This window comes from Chenopodium album, chromosome 9 (genome assembly GCF_948465745.1).
Source record: "Chenopodium album chromosome 9, dcCheAlbu1.1, whole genome shotgun sequence".
Classification (NCBI taxonomy): domain Eukaryota; kingdom Viridiplantae; phylum Streptophyta; class Magnoliopsida; order Caryophyllales; family Amaranthaceae; genus Chenopodium; species Chenopodium album.
The window spans coordinates 21,534,600-21,552,398 of NC_137842.1; the positions used below are offsets into that span (position 1 = coordinate 21,534,600).

Consider the following 17,799-nt stretch of genomic DNA (forward strand, 5'->3'; position numbering starts at 1 on the left):
ATAACCAAAACAAAAATAAATCTTACAACTTGGAACCCTTAAGGCCCTTATTTAAAACTTAAACCAATAGAAATGGTATGAAACTAAAATTGAGTTTAAATAACTTTAAATGTAAATAGCAATAAAAGTAAGAAAAGTAACCAACTTTCCACTCAAGATCCCACCATTTAGAAACAGATGCTGCATGTGTAAGAACCTGTGGTTAATCTGCTTCCCAATATTACAAGTGTAAAAATTGGATCGTCACAGAGTCATTGAAAGGCGAAGGCCATGACCAAAGAAAGACACACACAAAATCACGCAATCAGCAAAGTTGAGTACATACAAGCTGCGAAATAAATTAAAAAATCCCTAACATGCTACTTATAGTCAAACATCATGCATCTTAAATTATAGACTCAACACACAACTCAACTATCAATTTTATTAAGTCTTCACTAGTTGATAGTAGCTAAATAATTTATTTATTTCATTAGATTAAGCAATAGACAAGGTTGTCCAACCCATAGTCCTTTTGGAACATCAATAAAAAAAAAACCCAATGCCTTCATTCGGAAACATCAATAAACATCCAACGACCACGGGCGCGACTCCGTGACCGTAGTTAGTATGAGATATCACCTAACTCCTAGTTTTAAAAAGAAATATTTGAAATAGGAGACTCGTAGATCAGACGGCCTCAAAAAAAGTACACGGCTAATACCCCGTGTACCCCAACCCCTGATTGTCATTACTCCAAAAGTGCACCAATCCAGAGTTTTATTGCTCATCCATCTTGCACTTTAAATGATTTACAAGTTTAGACTTGGTGATGACTTATATACAAACAATACAATCAATCCAATAACAATTCAATAAAGTAAAACAAGTTTCCAATTAAATTCTTGATTTATTAGTGACAAGCAACATTTATTGTTTGTTCCGTTAACTACCATGGTGTATAAACACCTTGAGTGCATAAGGCACTCCAAAACCTTAACCTCGTCTTATATCACTTGAATTCTTTCTTTACTCATCCTATTTCAATAATCATGAATGAGTAATAAATAAATCATTCCACATATTCACATACCTGTGCCTCTAAGCGCATCTTGCAAAGTTAATGCATAAATAATATGTACAAAGTAGAATAGTGCACATCATATAGAAATCACAATGTATAACCAAACAATCATTCCCAGTCGTCTCTATACATGATACTAGGTTCTCGTTACGTTCCTAAACATGCTTCTAAAGGCAAGGTTTCGTAACTCATACGTACCTTGAATAAACGAATTGGTAAACCACTTTTCCAACTTAAAACACCTTCTTTGAAGTCATCTCCTAAACAAGACAACAAATTCTCAATCAATAATAAAATTTACAGCAATACTAACTTACTTCAAAACCTTCAAATTCCAAATCAAACAACACTTAAAAACCTTCCCTTTAGTTAAAATTAATGACTTGTATATAGTTCTTTAAATTTTCTTCATAAAACCTTAAAATACACTCTTATACATGAAATTACAGCAAATTTAAAGTTTAATAAAAATCTTAAAATTATTTAAAAACCCCTAATATTCTCTTTTTTTAATGGGTGATTAAACCCTGTTTATAATACATTAAAAGTAGTACTTAGAAACTATTTTCAGCACTTAAAACTTCAATAAAAACATATATTTATGCTTAATTAACTTTAAACATAATTAATTTTATTAATTAAACTCAAGGATTTTATTTTAAGTATAAAAAAACTTCGTTAAAATCAAAAACGGCCCGAAAATCATATTTAGAGTTGTTAGAATGAAGACTCAAAAGAAAGCCATTGTAAGTTTGTGTAAATCTGATCTCAATTGAATAATAGCTCAACTCTTTTTGTAGCAATGATACTAACATTTGTTTTTATGTAGGAACTTCGAGAGAAAAATAAAAAAAATGCAGAGAAGAAGGAGTACGTCCATCGTATGGGGCCTAAGACATTTGCTGAAAAAAGACCTGAGTGGATTGAAAAGGGTTTATACCCTAAATCGCTTCTTGTGGCATCGAAGGAACCCTCTAGTTCCACGATCACTACTTTGGTGAGTCGTGCTGGTGATTTCTTTTGTTCTCTCCATACGTTTGATTAGGAAACCGGAAAATGGGTCATCAAGGGTCCGGAAACCAAAAAAATAGCAGATAAACTTGTAAGTTACCTATGACTTGTTGAATTTTAAGTCGTTTTTGCATCAAAATCACTGTACAAACCATTAATTGTATCACTGACATCCTTTTTCCTTTTGCTACATCTTGAGCACACTCAAGAGCTGGTGGAGGGCAAATTGGACCCTAGTGTGGAGAATGACCCTTTCACCATGGCTTTGGGAAGGCCATACCATCCAGGACGAGTAGTAGGTTCGGGAGGGTCATTGCTTGGATGGCAAAAGGTGATGGGTCCAGAATACACAAAATCGGGTAGATCTCGAGCCAGTGTTAACTCACCAGGGGAGTTGGATGCCAAAGTGGCATCAATTAAGGAACAAGTACGCAACGGGTTAGTAGGTGAATTCAATGCTTGGGCGGAACTTACTGACTTAGTCGTTCCTCGTGAGTACACCAGTCGACTCATGTTCAAGGAGAAGGTGATAGACATGGAGGAGATGAGATACATGGTGAAGATGTGCCACCTGAGGTAATTTCAATTAGGTTATTAAAAGTTTTAAAATACTGAGTTAATTGAGATCTGAGGTGGCATGATTAATGAACTGTTGCAGGTTCCTACTCCTACACATGTGGACTCGAGGGAGCTTGATAATCCAACACCGCATGAATATCCAGAGTTACAGGTGATTTCTAACCCTCTACCTTAATGAATTTTGTTATATTATCTATGGTGTATTAAAAGACCTATTTAACTATCTTCTTTTTATACTTGTGTAGGAAAACACCCGGTATGCACATCTAGCCCTGGGGCATGCAAATAGTATGGAGTTGAGTTTCGTGGAGTATGGTAGTGCACAAGCGACGACCGGTGCTACGGCGGGGATCACTACTCGGTTGGGATCGCTTCGGCGGTGAAGGGGTTCGAAGACAACCCATTACCCGTACCGATCGAGGAGTTTGAGATAATAAACCTTTGGAAAGCTATAGGTAGCTTCGTTGATTGGCCAAGTGCATGGGTAAGCATGATTAACGAGATAATTTATTTATTTCTCAATTTTTTTAGTGTTAAATTGTAACACCCTAGATTTTCCTTTCCTTTAAATATTTATTCTACACTTTAAAATACGATTTAGGAATATCTAAGACATTACTGCCACCATGAAAACGGCTAAGGCAATTATCAAAGATACACAGCGGAAGACTCAAAATTAAAAACCGTTTAAACAAGTCAACTCAAAAGTCAACCAAATGAAAGTAAAGTTTAAAACCAAACAAACAAAGTCAAATAAAATCAAACTACAACTTGGAACCATTAAAGGCCCTTATTAAAAACCGTTCCAAAACCAAACCTTTGTATTAGTCCACATAAAATATGTCATAAATAAATAAAGCATAAAACACATCGTAACCTAATGAAAGCTAGCAAGATTCACTCTTCTCTCATACCCCATCATGATTATGCTTCAATACCTGAAAAGTTTATCTCTACTTGTTTCCACTACTCTCCATTAAAAAGGGGTCATCATAGGGCCATTGTAAAGACATGGCCAAACACACAAACAAACACAATAAGCAAAGCTGAGTACATAAGCGTAAATTAAACACACTAACATGCTTTCACCTATCAACACACTTACCTCATTGCACCTGTTTACAAGCACACACATCAATCAACAAAACACAATGACTAGACACTAAATAATTCATTTAGCGTTGATAACGCATCGAACGGGTTTCCAACAATCATCCCCCAAATAAATTGAGGTTAACTAACACGGGAGCTAACCGTGCCAGCAACAAAACCACTCAAAGGTTGCGGAATTCCTGCGCATAATAATAAGTAAAAAGGAATGTACAGCGTCCTGTACTCCATTAGAAGTTATGGTTAAATATAAAACCCCATAACTCCCCCAATTGTTCATACTCAAGGTATATACCTTCCAAGAGTTTTGGTGCGTAATCTCTTTCACTTTACGTTATTTACCTTTTATTGGACTTGGTGATGACTCTCAAAGCATAATAAAACAATCAACAATAATTATTTAATCAACCAACATACCAAATTAATTCTTGAATAATTAGTGACCACATATTATTTAATTTTGAACCCTTTTTAATTCTACCTCAGTGTCAAAGACACCTTAAACGCATAATGCGCCAAAAATCCTATCCCTCGGTGTTAAAAACACCTTAAGTGCACAAAGGCACCAACATACAATTTATTCCTTGTGTACATAGACACTTATATAGCTCCTTCCTCATGCTTAAAGCATCAATAAAAATTATTTGAACCATAATAAAATTTCTTTTCAATACTCCAAACATAATTAAACATGTAGTTTAATTAATTATGCATTCTAACATGCCATAAATAAAAGTGTGGTCGCCGGTGTAGTTTAATTAAACAAAAGTGTGGTTTCCATAAATAACATTCTACATGTAGTTTAATTAATCATGCATTCTAACATGTAGTTTAATTAATCATGCATTCTAACCGGTGCTACCGCCGGCTGCTGCCAGCGCCGGTGGTGGCCGCTGCTTCCGGCTGGTGCTGGTGGTCGGCGGCCCACCGGTGATGGTGGTTGCCGGTAGTGGTTGTGTGCAACAAGAAGGGGAAGGGAAGGAGAGAGAAAAAGAAAAAGAAAGAAGAAAATAAAGAGAAAAGGGAGAGAAGTTTACCTTGGGTTTTCTCCACTCTAGGCAAAGTTGAATTGCCTCATAAGAGGGATATTTATACCCCTTCTCTATCACCCCTTTTACCCTAAACATTCCTCCTTTAGTTTTTCCTAATCCTTTCCCTACTAAAACATGTTAAAATCATAATTTCTTAAAATAAAACCCCAACTTCTATTAAATAATTAATTAAACAAACTTTCCTTTAATAAAATATTCCCAACTTACATGGGATAAATAATTAAAACATCATAATTAAAATACTAAAATTATTTAAATACCCTTATAAAATACATATTTTAAATAAAATGCGTATAAAAATACGGGGTATTACAGTCTACCCCCCTTAAAACAAGTTTCGTCCCAAAACTTGGGAAACGAAATTCAAAACTTTTCCTTTTTATGTATAGTATTGCTGTACTTTTTGTCATTATTTTACTCCTTTGTGTCTCTTTGAGAGCACTAATACTCAAAATACTTAATAGAATTTGTGCAAAAAGCACCAAAAATATGTAAAACATAGGGAAAAAGCGCGAAATTCTATCGCATTCTACCCCCCTTAAAGAAAAAGAGTTACGCCCCTGTAACTCAACATACCTGAAACAGCTCCGGGTATTTCGTTTTCATTTCATCTTCTGCCTCTCAAGTGGCTTCCTCATATTCTTGGTTAGACCAAAGTACTTTCACAATGTTAACGTTCTTATTACGTGTACTACGCACTTTACTGTCAACAATCTTGACAGGTCTCTCTTCAGAAGTTAAGCTTTGATCTAACTCAATGGTTTCAGGTTGTAGCACATGGGATTTATCAGGAATGTACCTTCGTAGTTGGGACACATGAAATACATCATGTACTTTACTAAGCTCCATAGGTAAGGCTAACCTATAAGCTACTTTGCCTATTCTTTATAGTATTTCATATGGACCAATGTATTTTGGACTGAGCTTTCCTTTCTTTCCAAATCTCTTCACTCCTTTCATTGGTGACACCTTCAACAACACTTTATCACCAATTTCGAACTCTTCTTCCCTTCGCTTCGAGTCTGCATAGCTCTTTTGGCGATCTTGAGCTGCTTGAATTTTAGCTTGAATTTCCCTTACTTGTTTAACTGTATCTTCAATCATTTGAGGCCCTAGGATCATAGTTTCACTAATGTCGTTCCAACAAATTGGACTACGACATTTCCTCCCATACAAAGCCTCAAATGATGCCATTCTGATGCTTGCATGGTAACTATTATTGTAGGAAAATTCAATTAAATCCAAACTATCTTCCCAACCTCCCTAGAAGTCTATTACACAAGCTCTCAACATGTCCTCCAAGGTTTGAATGGTTCTCTCAGTTTGCCCATCTGTGGCAGGGTGAAATGCCGTACTCATCTTAAGTATTGTACCAAAATTTTCTTGTACACTTTTCCAGAATTTTGAGAAAAACCTGGAATCTCTGTCAGATAGAATATCTTTTGGAACCCCATGTAACCTCACAACATGTTTGATGTAAGCTTTCGCAAGTTGCTCCATCTTTCAAGTTTCTTTCATTGGTATAAACACTGCTGATTTCGTAAGACTATCCACCACTACCCAAATGGTATCATTTCCACTCTTTGACTTAGGTAGGCAAGTCACAAAATCCATTGAAATGCAATGCCACTTCCATCATGGAATTTCTAATGACTGCACCGTCCCTTGATGGTTCCTATGCTCTATCTTCACCTTTTGACATGTTAAACACTTTGCCACAAACTCAGCAACCTCGTTTTTCATTCTAGGCCACCAAAACATGTTCTTCAAATCCTTATATAGCTTGTCTCCACCCGGTTGTACAGAGTAAGGTGTATTGTGGCCTTCTTCCATAAACTTTCTCTTCACTTCCTCACATTTCTGTGGTAAGCACCATCGATCTTTGTACCTCAAACTCCCATCTTCGTGAATCTTGAAGTCTGTAGTCTTTCCCTGCTTAATTTTCTCACGAATCCTATCCAACTTTACATCTCCCTCTTGGTTGGCTCGAATCTCGTCAAATATTGTTTGTTGGATGCTTAGACTCGCAAGAATACCCGCTGGTACTCCCCATTCTACAACCTCTAGATTCAATTTCATCATTTCTCTACATAATTCATTAGCCACTACTAACGAGTTAATTCCATGACTAGTTTTACCACTTAGAGCGTCCGCAACCACATTCGCTTTCCCTTCGTAGTATTGTATGTCTAAATCATTATCTGTCGTATACTCTAACCATCTCCATTGACGAGAGTTCAAGTCCTTTTGGGTGAAAATGTACTTTAAGATTTTATAATCTGTGTAAATTCTACATTTCACTCCATACAAATAATGGCTCCAAATTTTTAGTGCAAAAATGATTGCAGCTATTTCCAAATCATGGGTTGAATAGTTTACTTCGTGGGTCTTTAACTGCCTCGATGCATATGCAATCACCTTCCCATTTTGCATAAGCACGCACCCTAAACCATTCTTTGATGCATCAATGTACACATCATACAATCCACTATCATCCGGAAGTGTAAGTACTGGTGCTGTAATTAGTTTTAGTTTTAAGAGTTGGAACGCTTCTTCACATTTATCGTCCCACTCAAACTTCTTGTCCTTCTTCATTAAGATGGTCATAGGTTTAGCAATCTTGGAAAAATCCTTGACAAAACGCCTATAATACCCTGCTAAACCTAAGAAACTTCGGACATCAGATACTGTCTTGGGTGTAGGCCAACTCTTAACAGCTTCTATTTTGGCTAGATCTACCTCTACTCCGTCTTTTGACACGAAATGTCCCAAGAAGGCTACCTTTTCCAACCAAAACTCACACTTTGAGAATTTTGCGTATAGGTGGTTTTCTCTTAGTTTTTGCAGAATTGCCCTTAGGTGTTCTGCGTGCTCTTCCTTACTCTTTGAGTACACCAGTATGTCATCTATGAACACGACTACAAACTTATCCATAAATTGATGAAATACCCTATTCATCAAATTCATAAAGATTGCTGGAGCATTAGTCAATCCAAAAGGCATAACTGTAAACTCGTAGTGTCCATATCTCGTCCTAAATGCGGTTTTTGGAATGTCTTCGTCGGCAATCCTCAATTGGTGATGCCCAGATCTCAAGTCGATCTTTGAAAACACTGTGGCACCCTTTAGTTGGTCAAACAAATCATCGGTTCTTGGTAAGGGATACTTATTCATTATGGTTACTTTATTTAGTTCCCTGTTTTCAATGCACAACCTCATACTTCCATCCTTCTTTTTCACGAATAGAACTGGTGCTCCCCAAGGAGAAGCACTTGGTCTAATGTATCCCTTGTCCATTAAATCTTGCAATTGCTCCTTTAATTCACTCATTTCTGCAGGTGCCATTCGATATGGTGCCTTGGATATTTGGGATGTTCCGGGAACTAAATCTATGGTAAAGTCGATTGCCCTCTTAGGTGGCATTCCAGGGATCTCCTCCGGAAATACATCCAGGAATTCGTTGACTACTTCTATATTTTCTTGATTTGTCACTTGTTCATGGTTCATATTCCTAACACTACAAAAATATACTGGATGTCCCTTCTTCATGTATTTTGCTAATTTTAGCACTGATATTACCCTTGTCCCTTGGGCACTTGGTTTTACCGTTCATGTAGTAAGTCACTGATTCATTTCTGCTTGTGACCATCTTCACTTTCTGTGATCTACAACTAATCTCAGCATTACACTTACTCAACTAGTCTATTCCCAGAATAAGATCGAAGTCGCTCAGCCCAAAATCAATAAGTTCAGACGGGAATATCTTTCCTTCTATTTCTAAAGGCACATTTCTAAAGGTTTTGGTACATCTCACTACCCCACCTGTCGGAATGGTTATGGGTAAATCTACTACCTCTACTGTCTTTAAACAGTCTTTAAGTTTTGAAACAATACCCTTAGAAACAAAAGAAAAAGTTGCACCAGAATCAAACAATACTTTAATAGGAATAAAGTTAATAGAAAAAGTACCTGTGATAACATCTTTCGTGGCATCCGCCTCATGCTTATTCAGAACATTCAGTTTCCCTGCAGTTTCACCCTTTTGTTGGCTATTCCCACTGGTGGTGTTACTGTTCTTTGCCCCATTCTGTTGCACTCCCTTGTTCCTAGTAAAGTTGTTGTTGTTTCCTTGGAAATTCCTCTGGTTTCCTCCTGAATTATTGTTGTTTTGCCTGTTCCCATTGCTATTCTTGGAGAAACACTCATATTCCCTATGCCCAAGTTTATTACAAACACGACAAGCGACCAAATCGCCCTCGCAATCCTTTCTAGGGTGGTTATTCCTACACCTCTTGCAAAAATAAATTCTACCATTCTTGTTATTCCCCTGGTTATTGTTTCTAGTCCCTCCATTGTTGTTACGGTTTCCTTGACGGTTATTAACCTAGAAGTTATTATTGTTGTGAAAGTTATTGTTATGGTGGTACTTCTGCTTCTTAAAACCATTCTGGGTTCCCTGTTGGTTTCCAGAAACTTGCCCCACTTCCTTCCTCTTCTCTCTCCCTTTTATTTCAGCTAACTCCTTCTTCTTCTTTTCTTCCAAAGCATAAAGGTGTGCGGCTTTTCCATATACTTCATCCAGGGTCTCAAATACTTGCCCGCACATCTTTAACTGCAAATCAGTAGTTAAGCCACTCTCAAACTTCCTAGGTTTTGCTTTCTCCGTAGAGACAGACCCTTTAGCAAAACGGGACAACTCAATAAACTTGGTGTAGTAGTCCGTAACTGACATCCTGTCCATCTTAAGGTTTGAGAATTCCTCATCTTTCCGCTTCTGCAAAAAGCTAGGATAAAACTTGTCTCTCACTTTCTCTTGGAATTTGGTCCAGTTGAACCCAAGTAGCGCTCTATTGGTAGTCTCGTTTTGTTGCCACCAAAGGTCAGCTTCACCCCTCAGATAGTAAGTAGCACAAATCACTTTCGAATTTTCAGGGCATCCCACAGCTCCAAATAGTTTCTCAAATTCCCTCAACCAGTTTTCAAATATAATAAGGTCAGGCTCTCCTTGATATGTTGGTGGCTTAAAGAGCTCTCCTTGAGCATCCCCATTACCAGTTGAGTTTCTTGCCAATTGTTGGGCAACTGCTGCCAATTGCCTTACTACTTCATTCAAATCGTTTCCACTATTACCAGAACCTCTTCCCCCTGCCATTTTGCTTCTCCTGAATTGAGGACAAGGGTTTATATTAGAAATGGCTATGTTTAGCTCTCAAGACATACACTCATCTATTACTTAGCACTCTTTAAACATTCACAGTAAAATTTGAAGCTAACAATTTGGGATAGCGAGAGCTAAGAATTCCCTTAATTTGTAGCTTTATCAAACAATTATTGATTGCTAACCAACCATACATTTAATAAATCATCACATAGATTAAAAAAAAATAATTCCCATAGATGCCCATATCTTAGAAATATTCGTTACAATTAAGTTCCTTGGGATTTTGGTTATTGGAATAGTGATGTGAAATGGGAGATTTGAAAAACAAATGAATTTATTTATTTACATAAAAAAAATTGACAAGGAAATAAATAAGGTCTTATTAATTAAAATAGACTGAAATTACTAAAATAAATTTTTTTTTCTAGAAACTTGTGTGGTCATGCCACTTATTGATTTAAAACCGAAATAACAATAACTAAAATAAAGACTATGAATTCGTGACGAGAAAAGTTATAAGATCTAATCCTTTCGAATGTTGTCCCTTTTGTTTGTGGATTGTTTGTAGCTTGAAAGATCGAAATTAGAATCATTTGACTCCTCCATTGGTTCAGGTGACTCAGGTTCAGGTTGTACTTGTACAAACTCCCCTTCTTCCTCCTCATCCGATGAAATGTCTATTATTATTGGAGTTGGAGGTGGATTAGGATAAAAAATCTCCATAAGTGAACCATCTCCCTCTTGTTGTTCTCCATTTTCTGCCTGACCACACCCTGACGAAGAAGAAGAAGAATTTCCTGATTATTGTTTAGGAGGAGGATCGTTCCCTACTAGGTTATCGTAGTAGTAGTCAGGGTAAGGAAGATTTAAGTGCTGACAATGTGCTTTCTCCACTCTTACGAGATATTTAGTTAAGAAAATATAGTCCGGATACCATTGGCCATAATAGTCTTTGTATTTATGGTAATTTGGAACGTCTCCTGGAAGGTAAAAATCAGAAAATCTCTGTTTGACAGCAATGTAAGGGGGCTCCTCTGGAAGACAATGGACAATCATAGCCGAAATACGATCAGGGGTGTCATAAACTCTATCTTGTAAGACATTGCTCATGTAGGAACAAAAGTATCTGATCTTTTCTACAAAGTCATTGGGGTGTTCATTATGTTTCTTGACAAGAGATCCCATTTGTGTAAATTTGCTAAGAAAGATTGGCATCCTGTAGAGAAAAGGCTTAGAAAAGAATTTCCTTCCCAAAAAGAAATAAAATAAAATAAATAATACAGTCTTGTAGGAAATTAAGTTCGGTGTTCAATCATACAATTTCAAAGGATCACATAGAACAATACACATATTTCATGCTTTCATCAACAAACATCTAGTCAAACAACATGATTGAACACTCAAAATAAAATTATGCACATAGGGAATAAATTAAATTATAGCCTATATGCCCTTTCTTTTTCCTACCCAAGCTCACCAACATGTTAATTAAAGCTTTTAACACATAATTCTTACCTCAATCCTTGCTTTAAAAAAAATCGGACCAAAAAAAAAATTAAATAATTAAGAAAACATTTTGGCCCCTTATTTATTATTTTTTTTATTTAAAAAAATATATATGTATATAAAAAAAATCGGGACAATTAACGTTACATAATTAAATTAACATTTGGCCAAGTTTAAATCACAGTAAGAAAAACGTTTTCGGGTTAGTGGTAATTTAAAATCTCAACCTAAGGTCTGATACCACTTTGTAACACCCTAGAAATTCCTTTCCTTTAAATATCCATTCTACTATTTAAAATACGATTTAGGAATATCTAAGACATTACCGCCACCGTGAAAACGGCTAAGGAAATTCTCAAAGATACACGGCGGAAGACTAAAAATTAAAAACCGTTTAAACAAGTCAACTCAAAAGTCAACCAAACGAAAGTAAAGTTTAAAACCAAACAAACAAAGTCAAATAAAATCAAACTACAACTTGAAACCATTAAAGGCCCTTATTCAAAACCGTTCCAAAACCAAACCTTTGTGTTAGTCCACATAAAATATGTCATAAATAAATAAAGCATAAAACACATCGTAACCAAATGAAAGCTAGCAAGATTCACTCTTCTCTCATGCCCCATCATGATTATGCTTCAACACCTAAAAAGTTTATCTCTACTTGTTTCCACTACTCTCCATTAAAAATAGGTCATCATAGGGCCAAGGTAAGGACATGGCAAAACACACAAACACACACAATCAGCAAAGCTGAGTACATAAGCGTAAATTAAACACGCTAACATGCTTTCACCTATCAACACACTTACCTCATTGCACCTGTTTACAAGCACACACATCAATCAACAAAACACAATGAATGGACACTAAATAATTCATTTAGCGTTGATTACGCATCGAACGGGTTTCCAACAATCCTCCCCCAAATAAATTGAGGTTAACTGACACGGGAGCTAACCGTGCCAGCGACAAAACCAGATAAAGGTGGCGGAATTCCTGCGCATAATAATAAATAAAAAGGAATGTACAACGTCCTGTACTCCATTAAAAGTTATGGTTAAATATAAAACCCCATAACTCCCCCCATTGTTCATACTCAAGGTATATACGTTCCAAGAGTTTTGGTGCGTAATCTCTTTCACTTTACGTTATTTACCTTTTATTGAACTTGGTGATGACTCTCAAAGCATAATAAAACAATCAACAATAATTATTCAATCAACCAACATACCAAATTAATTCTTGATTAATTAGTGACCACATATTATTTAGTGTTGAACCCTTTTTAATTCTACCTCAGTGTCAAAGACACCTTAAACGAATAATGCGTCAAAAATCCTATCCCTCGGTGTTAAAAACACCTTAAGTGCACAAAGGCACCAACATACATTTTATTCCTTGTGTACATAGACACTTATATAGCTCCTTTCTGATCGGCATAAGATAGGTCGTTAATCTACCACCCTAACCAAATTAATCATTTATAAAGCCTAAACCTTCACTAAACTAGTTAGTGGCAAGTAAAGGGTCGAACCGCTAGGGAAGCACGCTAATTCAACATCAAATATCACTAATGCAAGAGTGAAAAGGGGATTGTTTTGTTGGTTTTGTTGAGTAGAACACTAAAACTACAAGTAAGCCAGAAAATGATGATTAAAATCAATAGAAAATGATGCTAGGGATTTGGGGGTTTCAAACATGATTAGAAAGAGGGGAACAATGATAGTTATCATGATGAACACGCCAAAGAACACAAGATTCTACCTAAACAATTCATTCTCATGCAATAGTCTAGGCAAATCAATGAAAGAAGTCTATGCTAATTAGGATCATTCTATTTCATCCTATTAGACACAAGCAAATCAAGAGAATAAAGAAGCACAATACATGAAACTCCATTTTAACAACTCATTCTCATGCAATCATTAAAATAGAGGTGATCTTAATCTAGTTCAAATCATTTTCATGCATTTAAACAAGAAGGCAATCAAATAAAGTGCAACAATTATCTCAAGCAATTAAAAATCATGTCTTTCATCAATTTAAGGCATGTAATCAATCCAACTATCATCATTCATCCACCATTCAATGCATATCTTCCACCCCCTTCCCCTAGCTAAGAGTTTAGCCTAGGGAAGGGAGAATAAACATAATATCAAAACTAGAAATAAACACAAGAAACTAAAAACAAAACATGATTGAAATATATGAAATCAATAATAACTAGATAAACTAATAAGATAGACAAAAATAAGTAACAATAAAACAAATAAATAATATGAAAGGAAAGGAGAAGAGATTACTAAAGAAAGGATTGAAGAAAGATGAAAACTTGGATACTTGCTTGATTGATGGAAGATTAAATCTTGAGCAAAGTTGAATACAATAAAGGAAGCTTGACTAACAATCTATTTTCTCTCTCTAGATTAGGCTAATGTTCTATGGAATTAGTACTAAGTGCTTTCTATTACAAAGAGTCCCGTCCATATATATGTGGCTCCCCCAAAAAGAAAGAGACTTGGACAACAAGGCGCAAACAAATCGAAAACCCAGCCGTGCGCGCCCTCACAGATGAGCTGCGCGCCTGCACTGAATGTTTGTGCGCCCTCTCAGCGTAGTGCGCGGCCGTAACTTTGAGGGTACGGGGAAAATGAGCGCGCCCGCACATTAGTCCTGTGGCCCGCGTATCAGGTGTGTTCGCCCGCACACAATTCGCGCGTAAGGTCGCGCAAACTCTCTGGTTAGGCTCTGTTTCTTCAGTCTGGCTGTGCGGTTTTTGACAGGGCTGCGCGGGCTCACATTTGCGCCCGCACAGAAGCCGCACAGTACCACGCACACAACAGTCAGCTTGGCTTCTTGATATCCTCTTTCCTTCGGCACATAATACCTACAAAACCAAAGCATGGAAATCAAAATAAAAACAAAGCGAGAAGACTAAGAGAAGGGAAGATAAGGGAGAAAAGGAAAGAGGAAGCAAAACTAAGTAAAAATGCTTAGAGAAAGGGCCAAACAAGCGCAAATGAGGGGAGAATCCTTTAAGAAAAATGATAAAAGAGTGGCATAAATGCCACTCATCAAAATCCCCCACACCTGCCTCTTGCTTGTCCACAAGCAAGGAAAACCGGAACGAAAAGACAAACACAACAAACATAACATGACAAGGTTTTCGCAAAACCAATCAAACCTCAAGGTAATGGAATGCTCAATTTGGACTCATTTGCAAATAAATGCACCAAAGAATACTTAACTTTCTCAATTCAAGGAGGGAAAACACGTTCCAAGATGCTCAAGGTTGAAAAAGACAAACCTAAGCTAAGAGTAGAGAACTAATGATTTCATTCTCCGCCCTAGCCCCAACCAAGACGGTCTGCGTTCTCTCCACTAGCTTTAATTCATCCCCTAGCTAGCTCCTAATGGTTCCTCGAGGGAACCGGAAAAAGAAAATTTTATGTGGAGTCATAAGGTCATCCCGACATCTCAACTATGCATACTCTCTCCATAGGGTTGAAATCTATCTCCCTCCACCGTCCTTTAACCACGCCCTTTTAGAATCCAAGGGTCTTAAGTAGGGTTGTAATGTCATGGCTAGGGGTTATGGTTGGGAAACAATTTGAAAACTTTGGTAGCAATTCCTAAGTGAAGCGTAAGAGTGGCCATCCCTCAAGAACATCCTAAGAATTGAACCTATTCTTCAAACTCACAACCTTTCAAAACAAACCCACCATATTACTTCAATCTTTTTCGTTTATTTTTATTTTTTTTTTTTATTTTTTTTGCTTGGTTTTCTTGAATTTCAAGTCCTTTTAACTTTCTTTCCAAGCCTTTTTGCGTACTCTTTTCATGAATAGCCTTTCAAAACCTTATTTGAATCAAATTACACAACTTTCTTGCTCAATTTCAACATTATCAAACTCGAACCTCACAAGCCAATGCTTCTATAACTACAAGGGTTGATAGAACATAGGCCGATAGGTTTGTAATATGGCTAAGTCAAGAAAGGGTAAATAAGGCTCAAATTGGTTAGCAAGAGGGTGAATGTAAAAATGAAAACCAAATTTGTAACAAAACACAAAGAAAACAAAGAAAAATGAGAAGAAATGCCCTCTTCCTCCTCTAGAGTTATATGGTCACGATCTTGGGAGCTAGACGCCAACACAAAGATAAAGACATGCATAGTTAAGGATCCTAAGTGCCGCTCACAAGAATGATGAAGGCTAGAACAAATGACGCTCACACGGGATAAGAAATATAGCAAATACTAACCAAGGGAATCCTATCCACCATAGAGAGCAGTACCATCTTACCACTTTCCCGTGAACTAGGGGTTCAAACGTCCTTAAAAGTTCTAAACTGGGCTACCTTAGCTTACAATGTGTCTAACTCAACCCAAAGCATTCTCAAACCGTGCAAACCCTCATCGATTAGGAAGATAAGCATTCAAAGACACATCGAGGCAAACCAATCCAAAAGAGTGAGCAAATTACATATCAAAAATCATTTCAAATTGTCATAATTATGCTTGTAACACAAAAAAAAAAGGGAAAATAAAACAAAAGAAAGAGGAAGAAATCAAAAGGGTTCACATACGAGGCATATAATTCAATTAAATCTCAATCGTCATACAAGTGATCGTTCGATAACAACATCAACGATCCCAGGTTCCATAGAACCAAAAGCAAACATCCTCAAACCATTCAACTTCTTCCTAAGATAAACCTAAGCTAAAAACCCAAGGAAAAAGAAAATAAAAGAGAGGAAAGGTCTCACCAAATGCCGCTTGAAATGAAGACAAGATAAATTATGCAATCTCACCGAGGGGGGCTCGAATTGCCCTTTGACTTCCTTTATCTCCATTTCCAAGCTTCAAAAGTAAGCCAAAATGAAAGAAACGACTGAGATGAAACAAAAATAAAATAAAAAGTTTAAAATCAAAGAAAGAAACTAAGAATTTAAACAAAAAGAAGAAATAGAAATAAAATAAAATAAGCTAAAAGAAATTTGGATTAAGGGAAGTTTGGACTATCGGGAGTTTGGATTTTTCCTCATGGGAGCACCATCACCTACACAACCACTTGAAAATTCATTAGCAAACACTTATCAAAATCACCTAGGGACATAATCATCCCAATAAAGTAGATAAATCAACATCAAAACATGATAAAGCCAACCGAACCATGAGAGCTCTACCACCTAAAATGAAATCCCCCCCCCCCACACTAGCATGAAGACAAGCCTTCCCCCACACTATAAAAAAAAACATCCCTTTGCCTCTTACACACCCCCCACACTAAAACAATGCACCGTCCGCGGTGCGTCAAATTAAAAACATTGGGAGGGGACAAAGGGGAGAAATAAAGAACTAGGGGGGCTAGTGGCCACTAGGGCCGGCTTCGTCATCATCTCCATCATCCTAGGTGTCATAAGAGAAACCGTCCGGAGGGATGTCGTGTGGGTCCCAACCACCGGAGTAACCCGGAGGCCAACCATAGTGACCTCGGAAGAGGTCTTGTTGCCATTGTGGAAACGGGTCGAAAGGGGCGGGAAGCTGAAGAGGGGAAGGGTGGGTAGGGTCGACATATGGATAGTTGGGGTCACCCCGAAAATCGCTCCCCCCGGGGGCACGATAATCGTACCCGGTTTCCGTCGGGTAGTCTACCCGGGGAACACCGTGGGAGGAGGGCCCTTGCCAATAGGGTCAAGTAGGTTGTGAACCCTACCACCCAGGGACCGGCCCTTTTTTGGGTGGCCAATAGGGGTAGTTTACTGGGGGTTTGACCTCACCCCTGTCCAAGGCCGCACCATAAAGAGCTTGGGTTTGCAGAAACATACCCTGTTGGTTCTCCATTATGCTTTGCATGCCAAGTTGCATGCTCATCATTTGTTGTTCAAGGCTACTCATGCCTTGATGATGTTGCTGATGATGTTGTTGTTGTTGTTGTTGTTGTTGTTGCTGCTGCTGCTGCAGTTGTTGTTGTTGTTGTTGTTTTTGTTGATGCTGGTGTTGCTGTTGCTGTTGTTGTTGTTGTTGTTGTTGTTGTTGTTGTTGTTGTTGTTGCTGTTAGCCGAATTCCAAATTCCTTAAGCCACCCAGAGCAGTGGGTAGCACACCATTATCTCGCGGAATCTTCCATACATTCCTAGCATTCCGCTCCAGGGATGTATGGCTGGGGTATGGCAAGATACAATGGTGCTCTCTGTCAACTATCCAGGCATGAAAATTGTTAGCATCTGAAGTTCCATGGAGGAACCCCGACCTTCTCATCTGCTGAATGTCGATGAATAGATCTTTTTCGGCCCCCACTTGAGTGCACGAG

General features: G+C 37.5%; 1 protein-coding gene across 1 annotated transcript; it reads right to left on the minus strand.

Moving 5' to 3' along the window:
• Positions 1–6,450: 6,450 nt before the first annotated feature.
• LOC145557517 (uncharacterized) lies at positions 6,451–9,967 on the minus strand. The gene is made up of 3 exons (XM_081618692.1): positions 9,336–9,967; positions 6,619–7,105; positions 6,451–6,507 (listed from the first exon to the last, which is right to left on the minus strand). The coding sequence occupies exons 1-3, from the start codon at positions 9,965–9,967 to the stop codon at positions 6,451–6,453; spliced, it is 1,176 nt and encodes a 391-aa protein (XP_081474818.1).
• Positions 9,968–17,799: the final 7,832 nt, after the last annotated feature.

Excerpts from the sequence above, each read along its gene's own strand:
- LOC145557517 (XM_081618692.1), bottom strand. The coding sequence starts at position 9,967 with ATGGCAGGGGGAAGAGGTTCTGGTAATAGTGGAAACGATTTGAATGAA. Across the intron at positions 7,106-9,335 it reads GAAGAAAAGAAGAAGAAGGA|AATTTACACAGATTATAAAA; the intron begins GTTAGCTGAAAT and ends AGTGAAATGTAG. Across the intron at positions 6,508-6,618 it reads GCCACAATACACCTTACTCT|GTGAAGATAGAGCATAGGAA; the intron begins GTACAACCGGGT and ends ACATGTCAAAAG.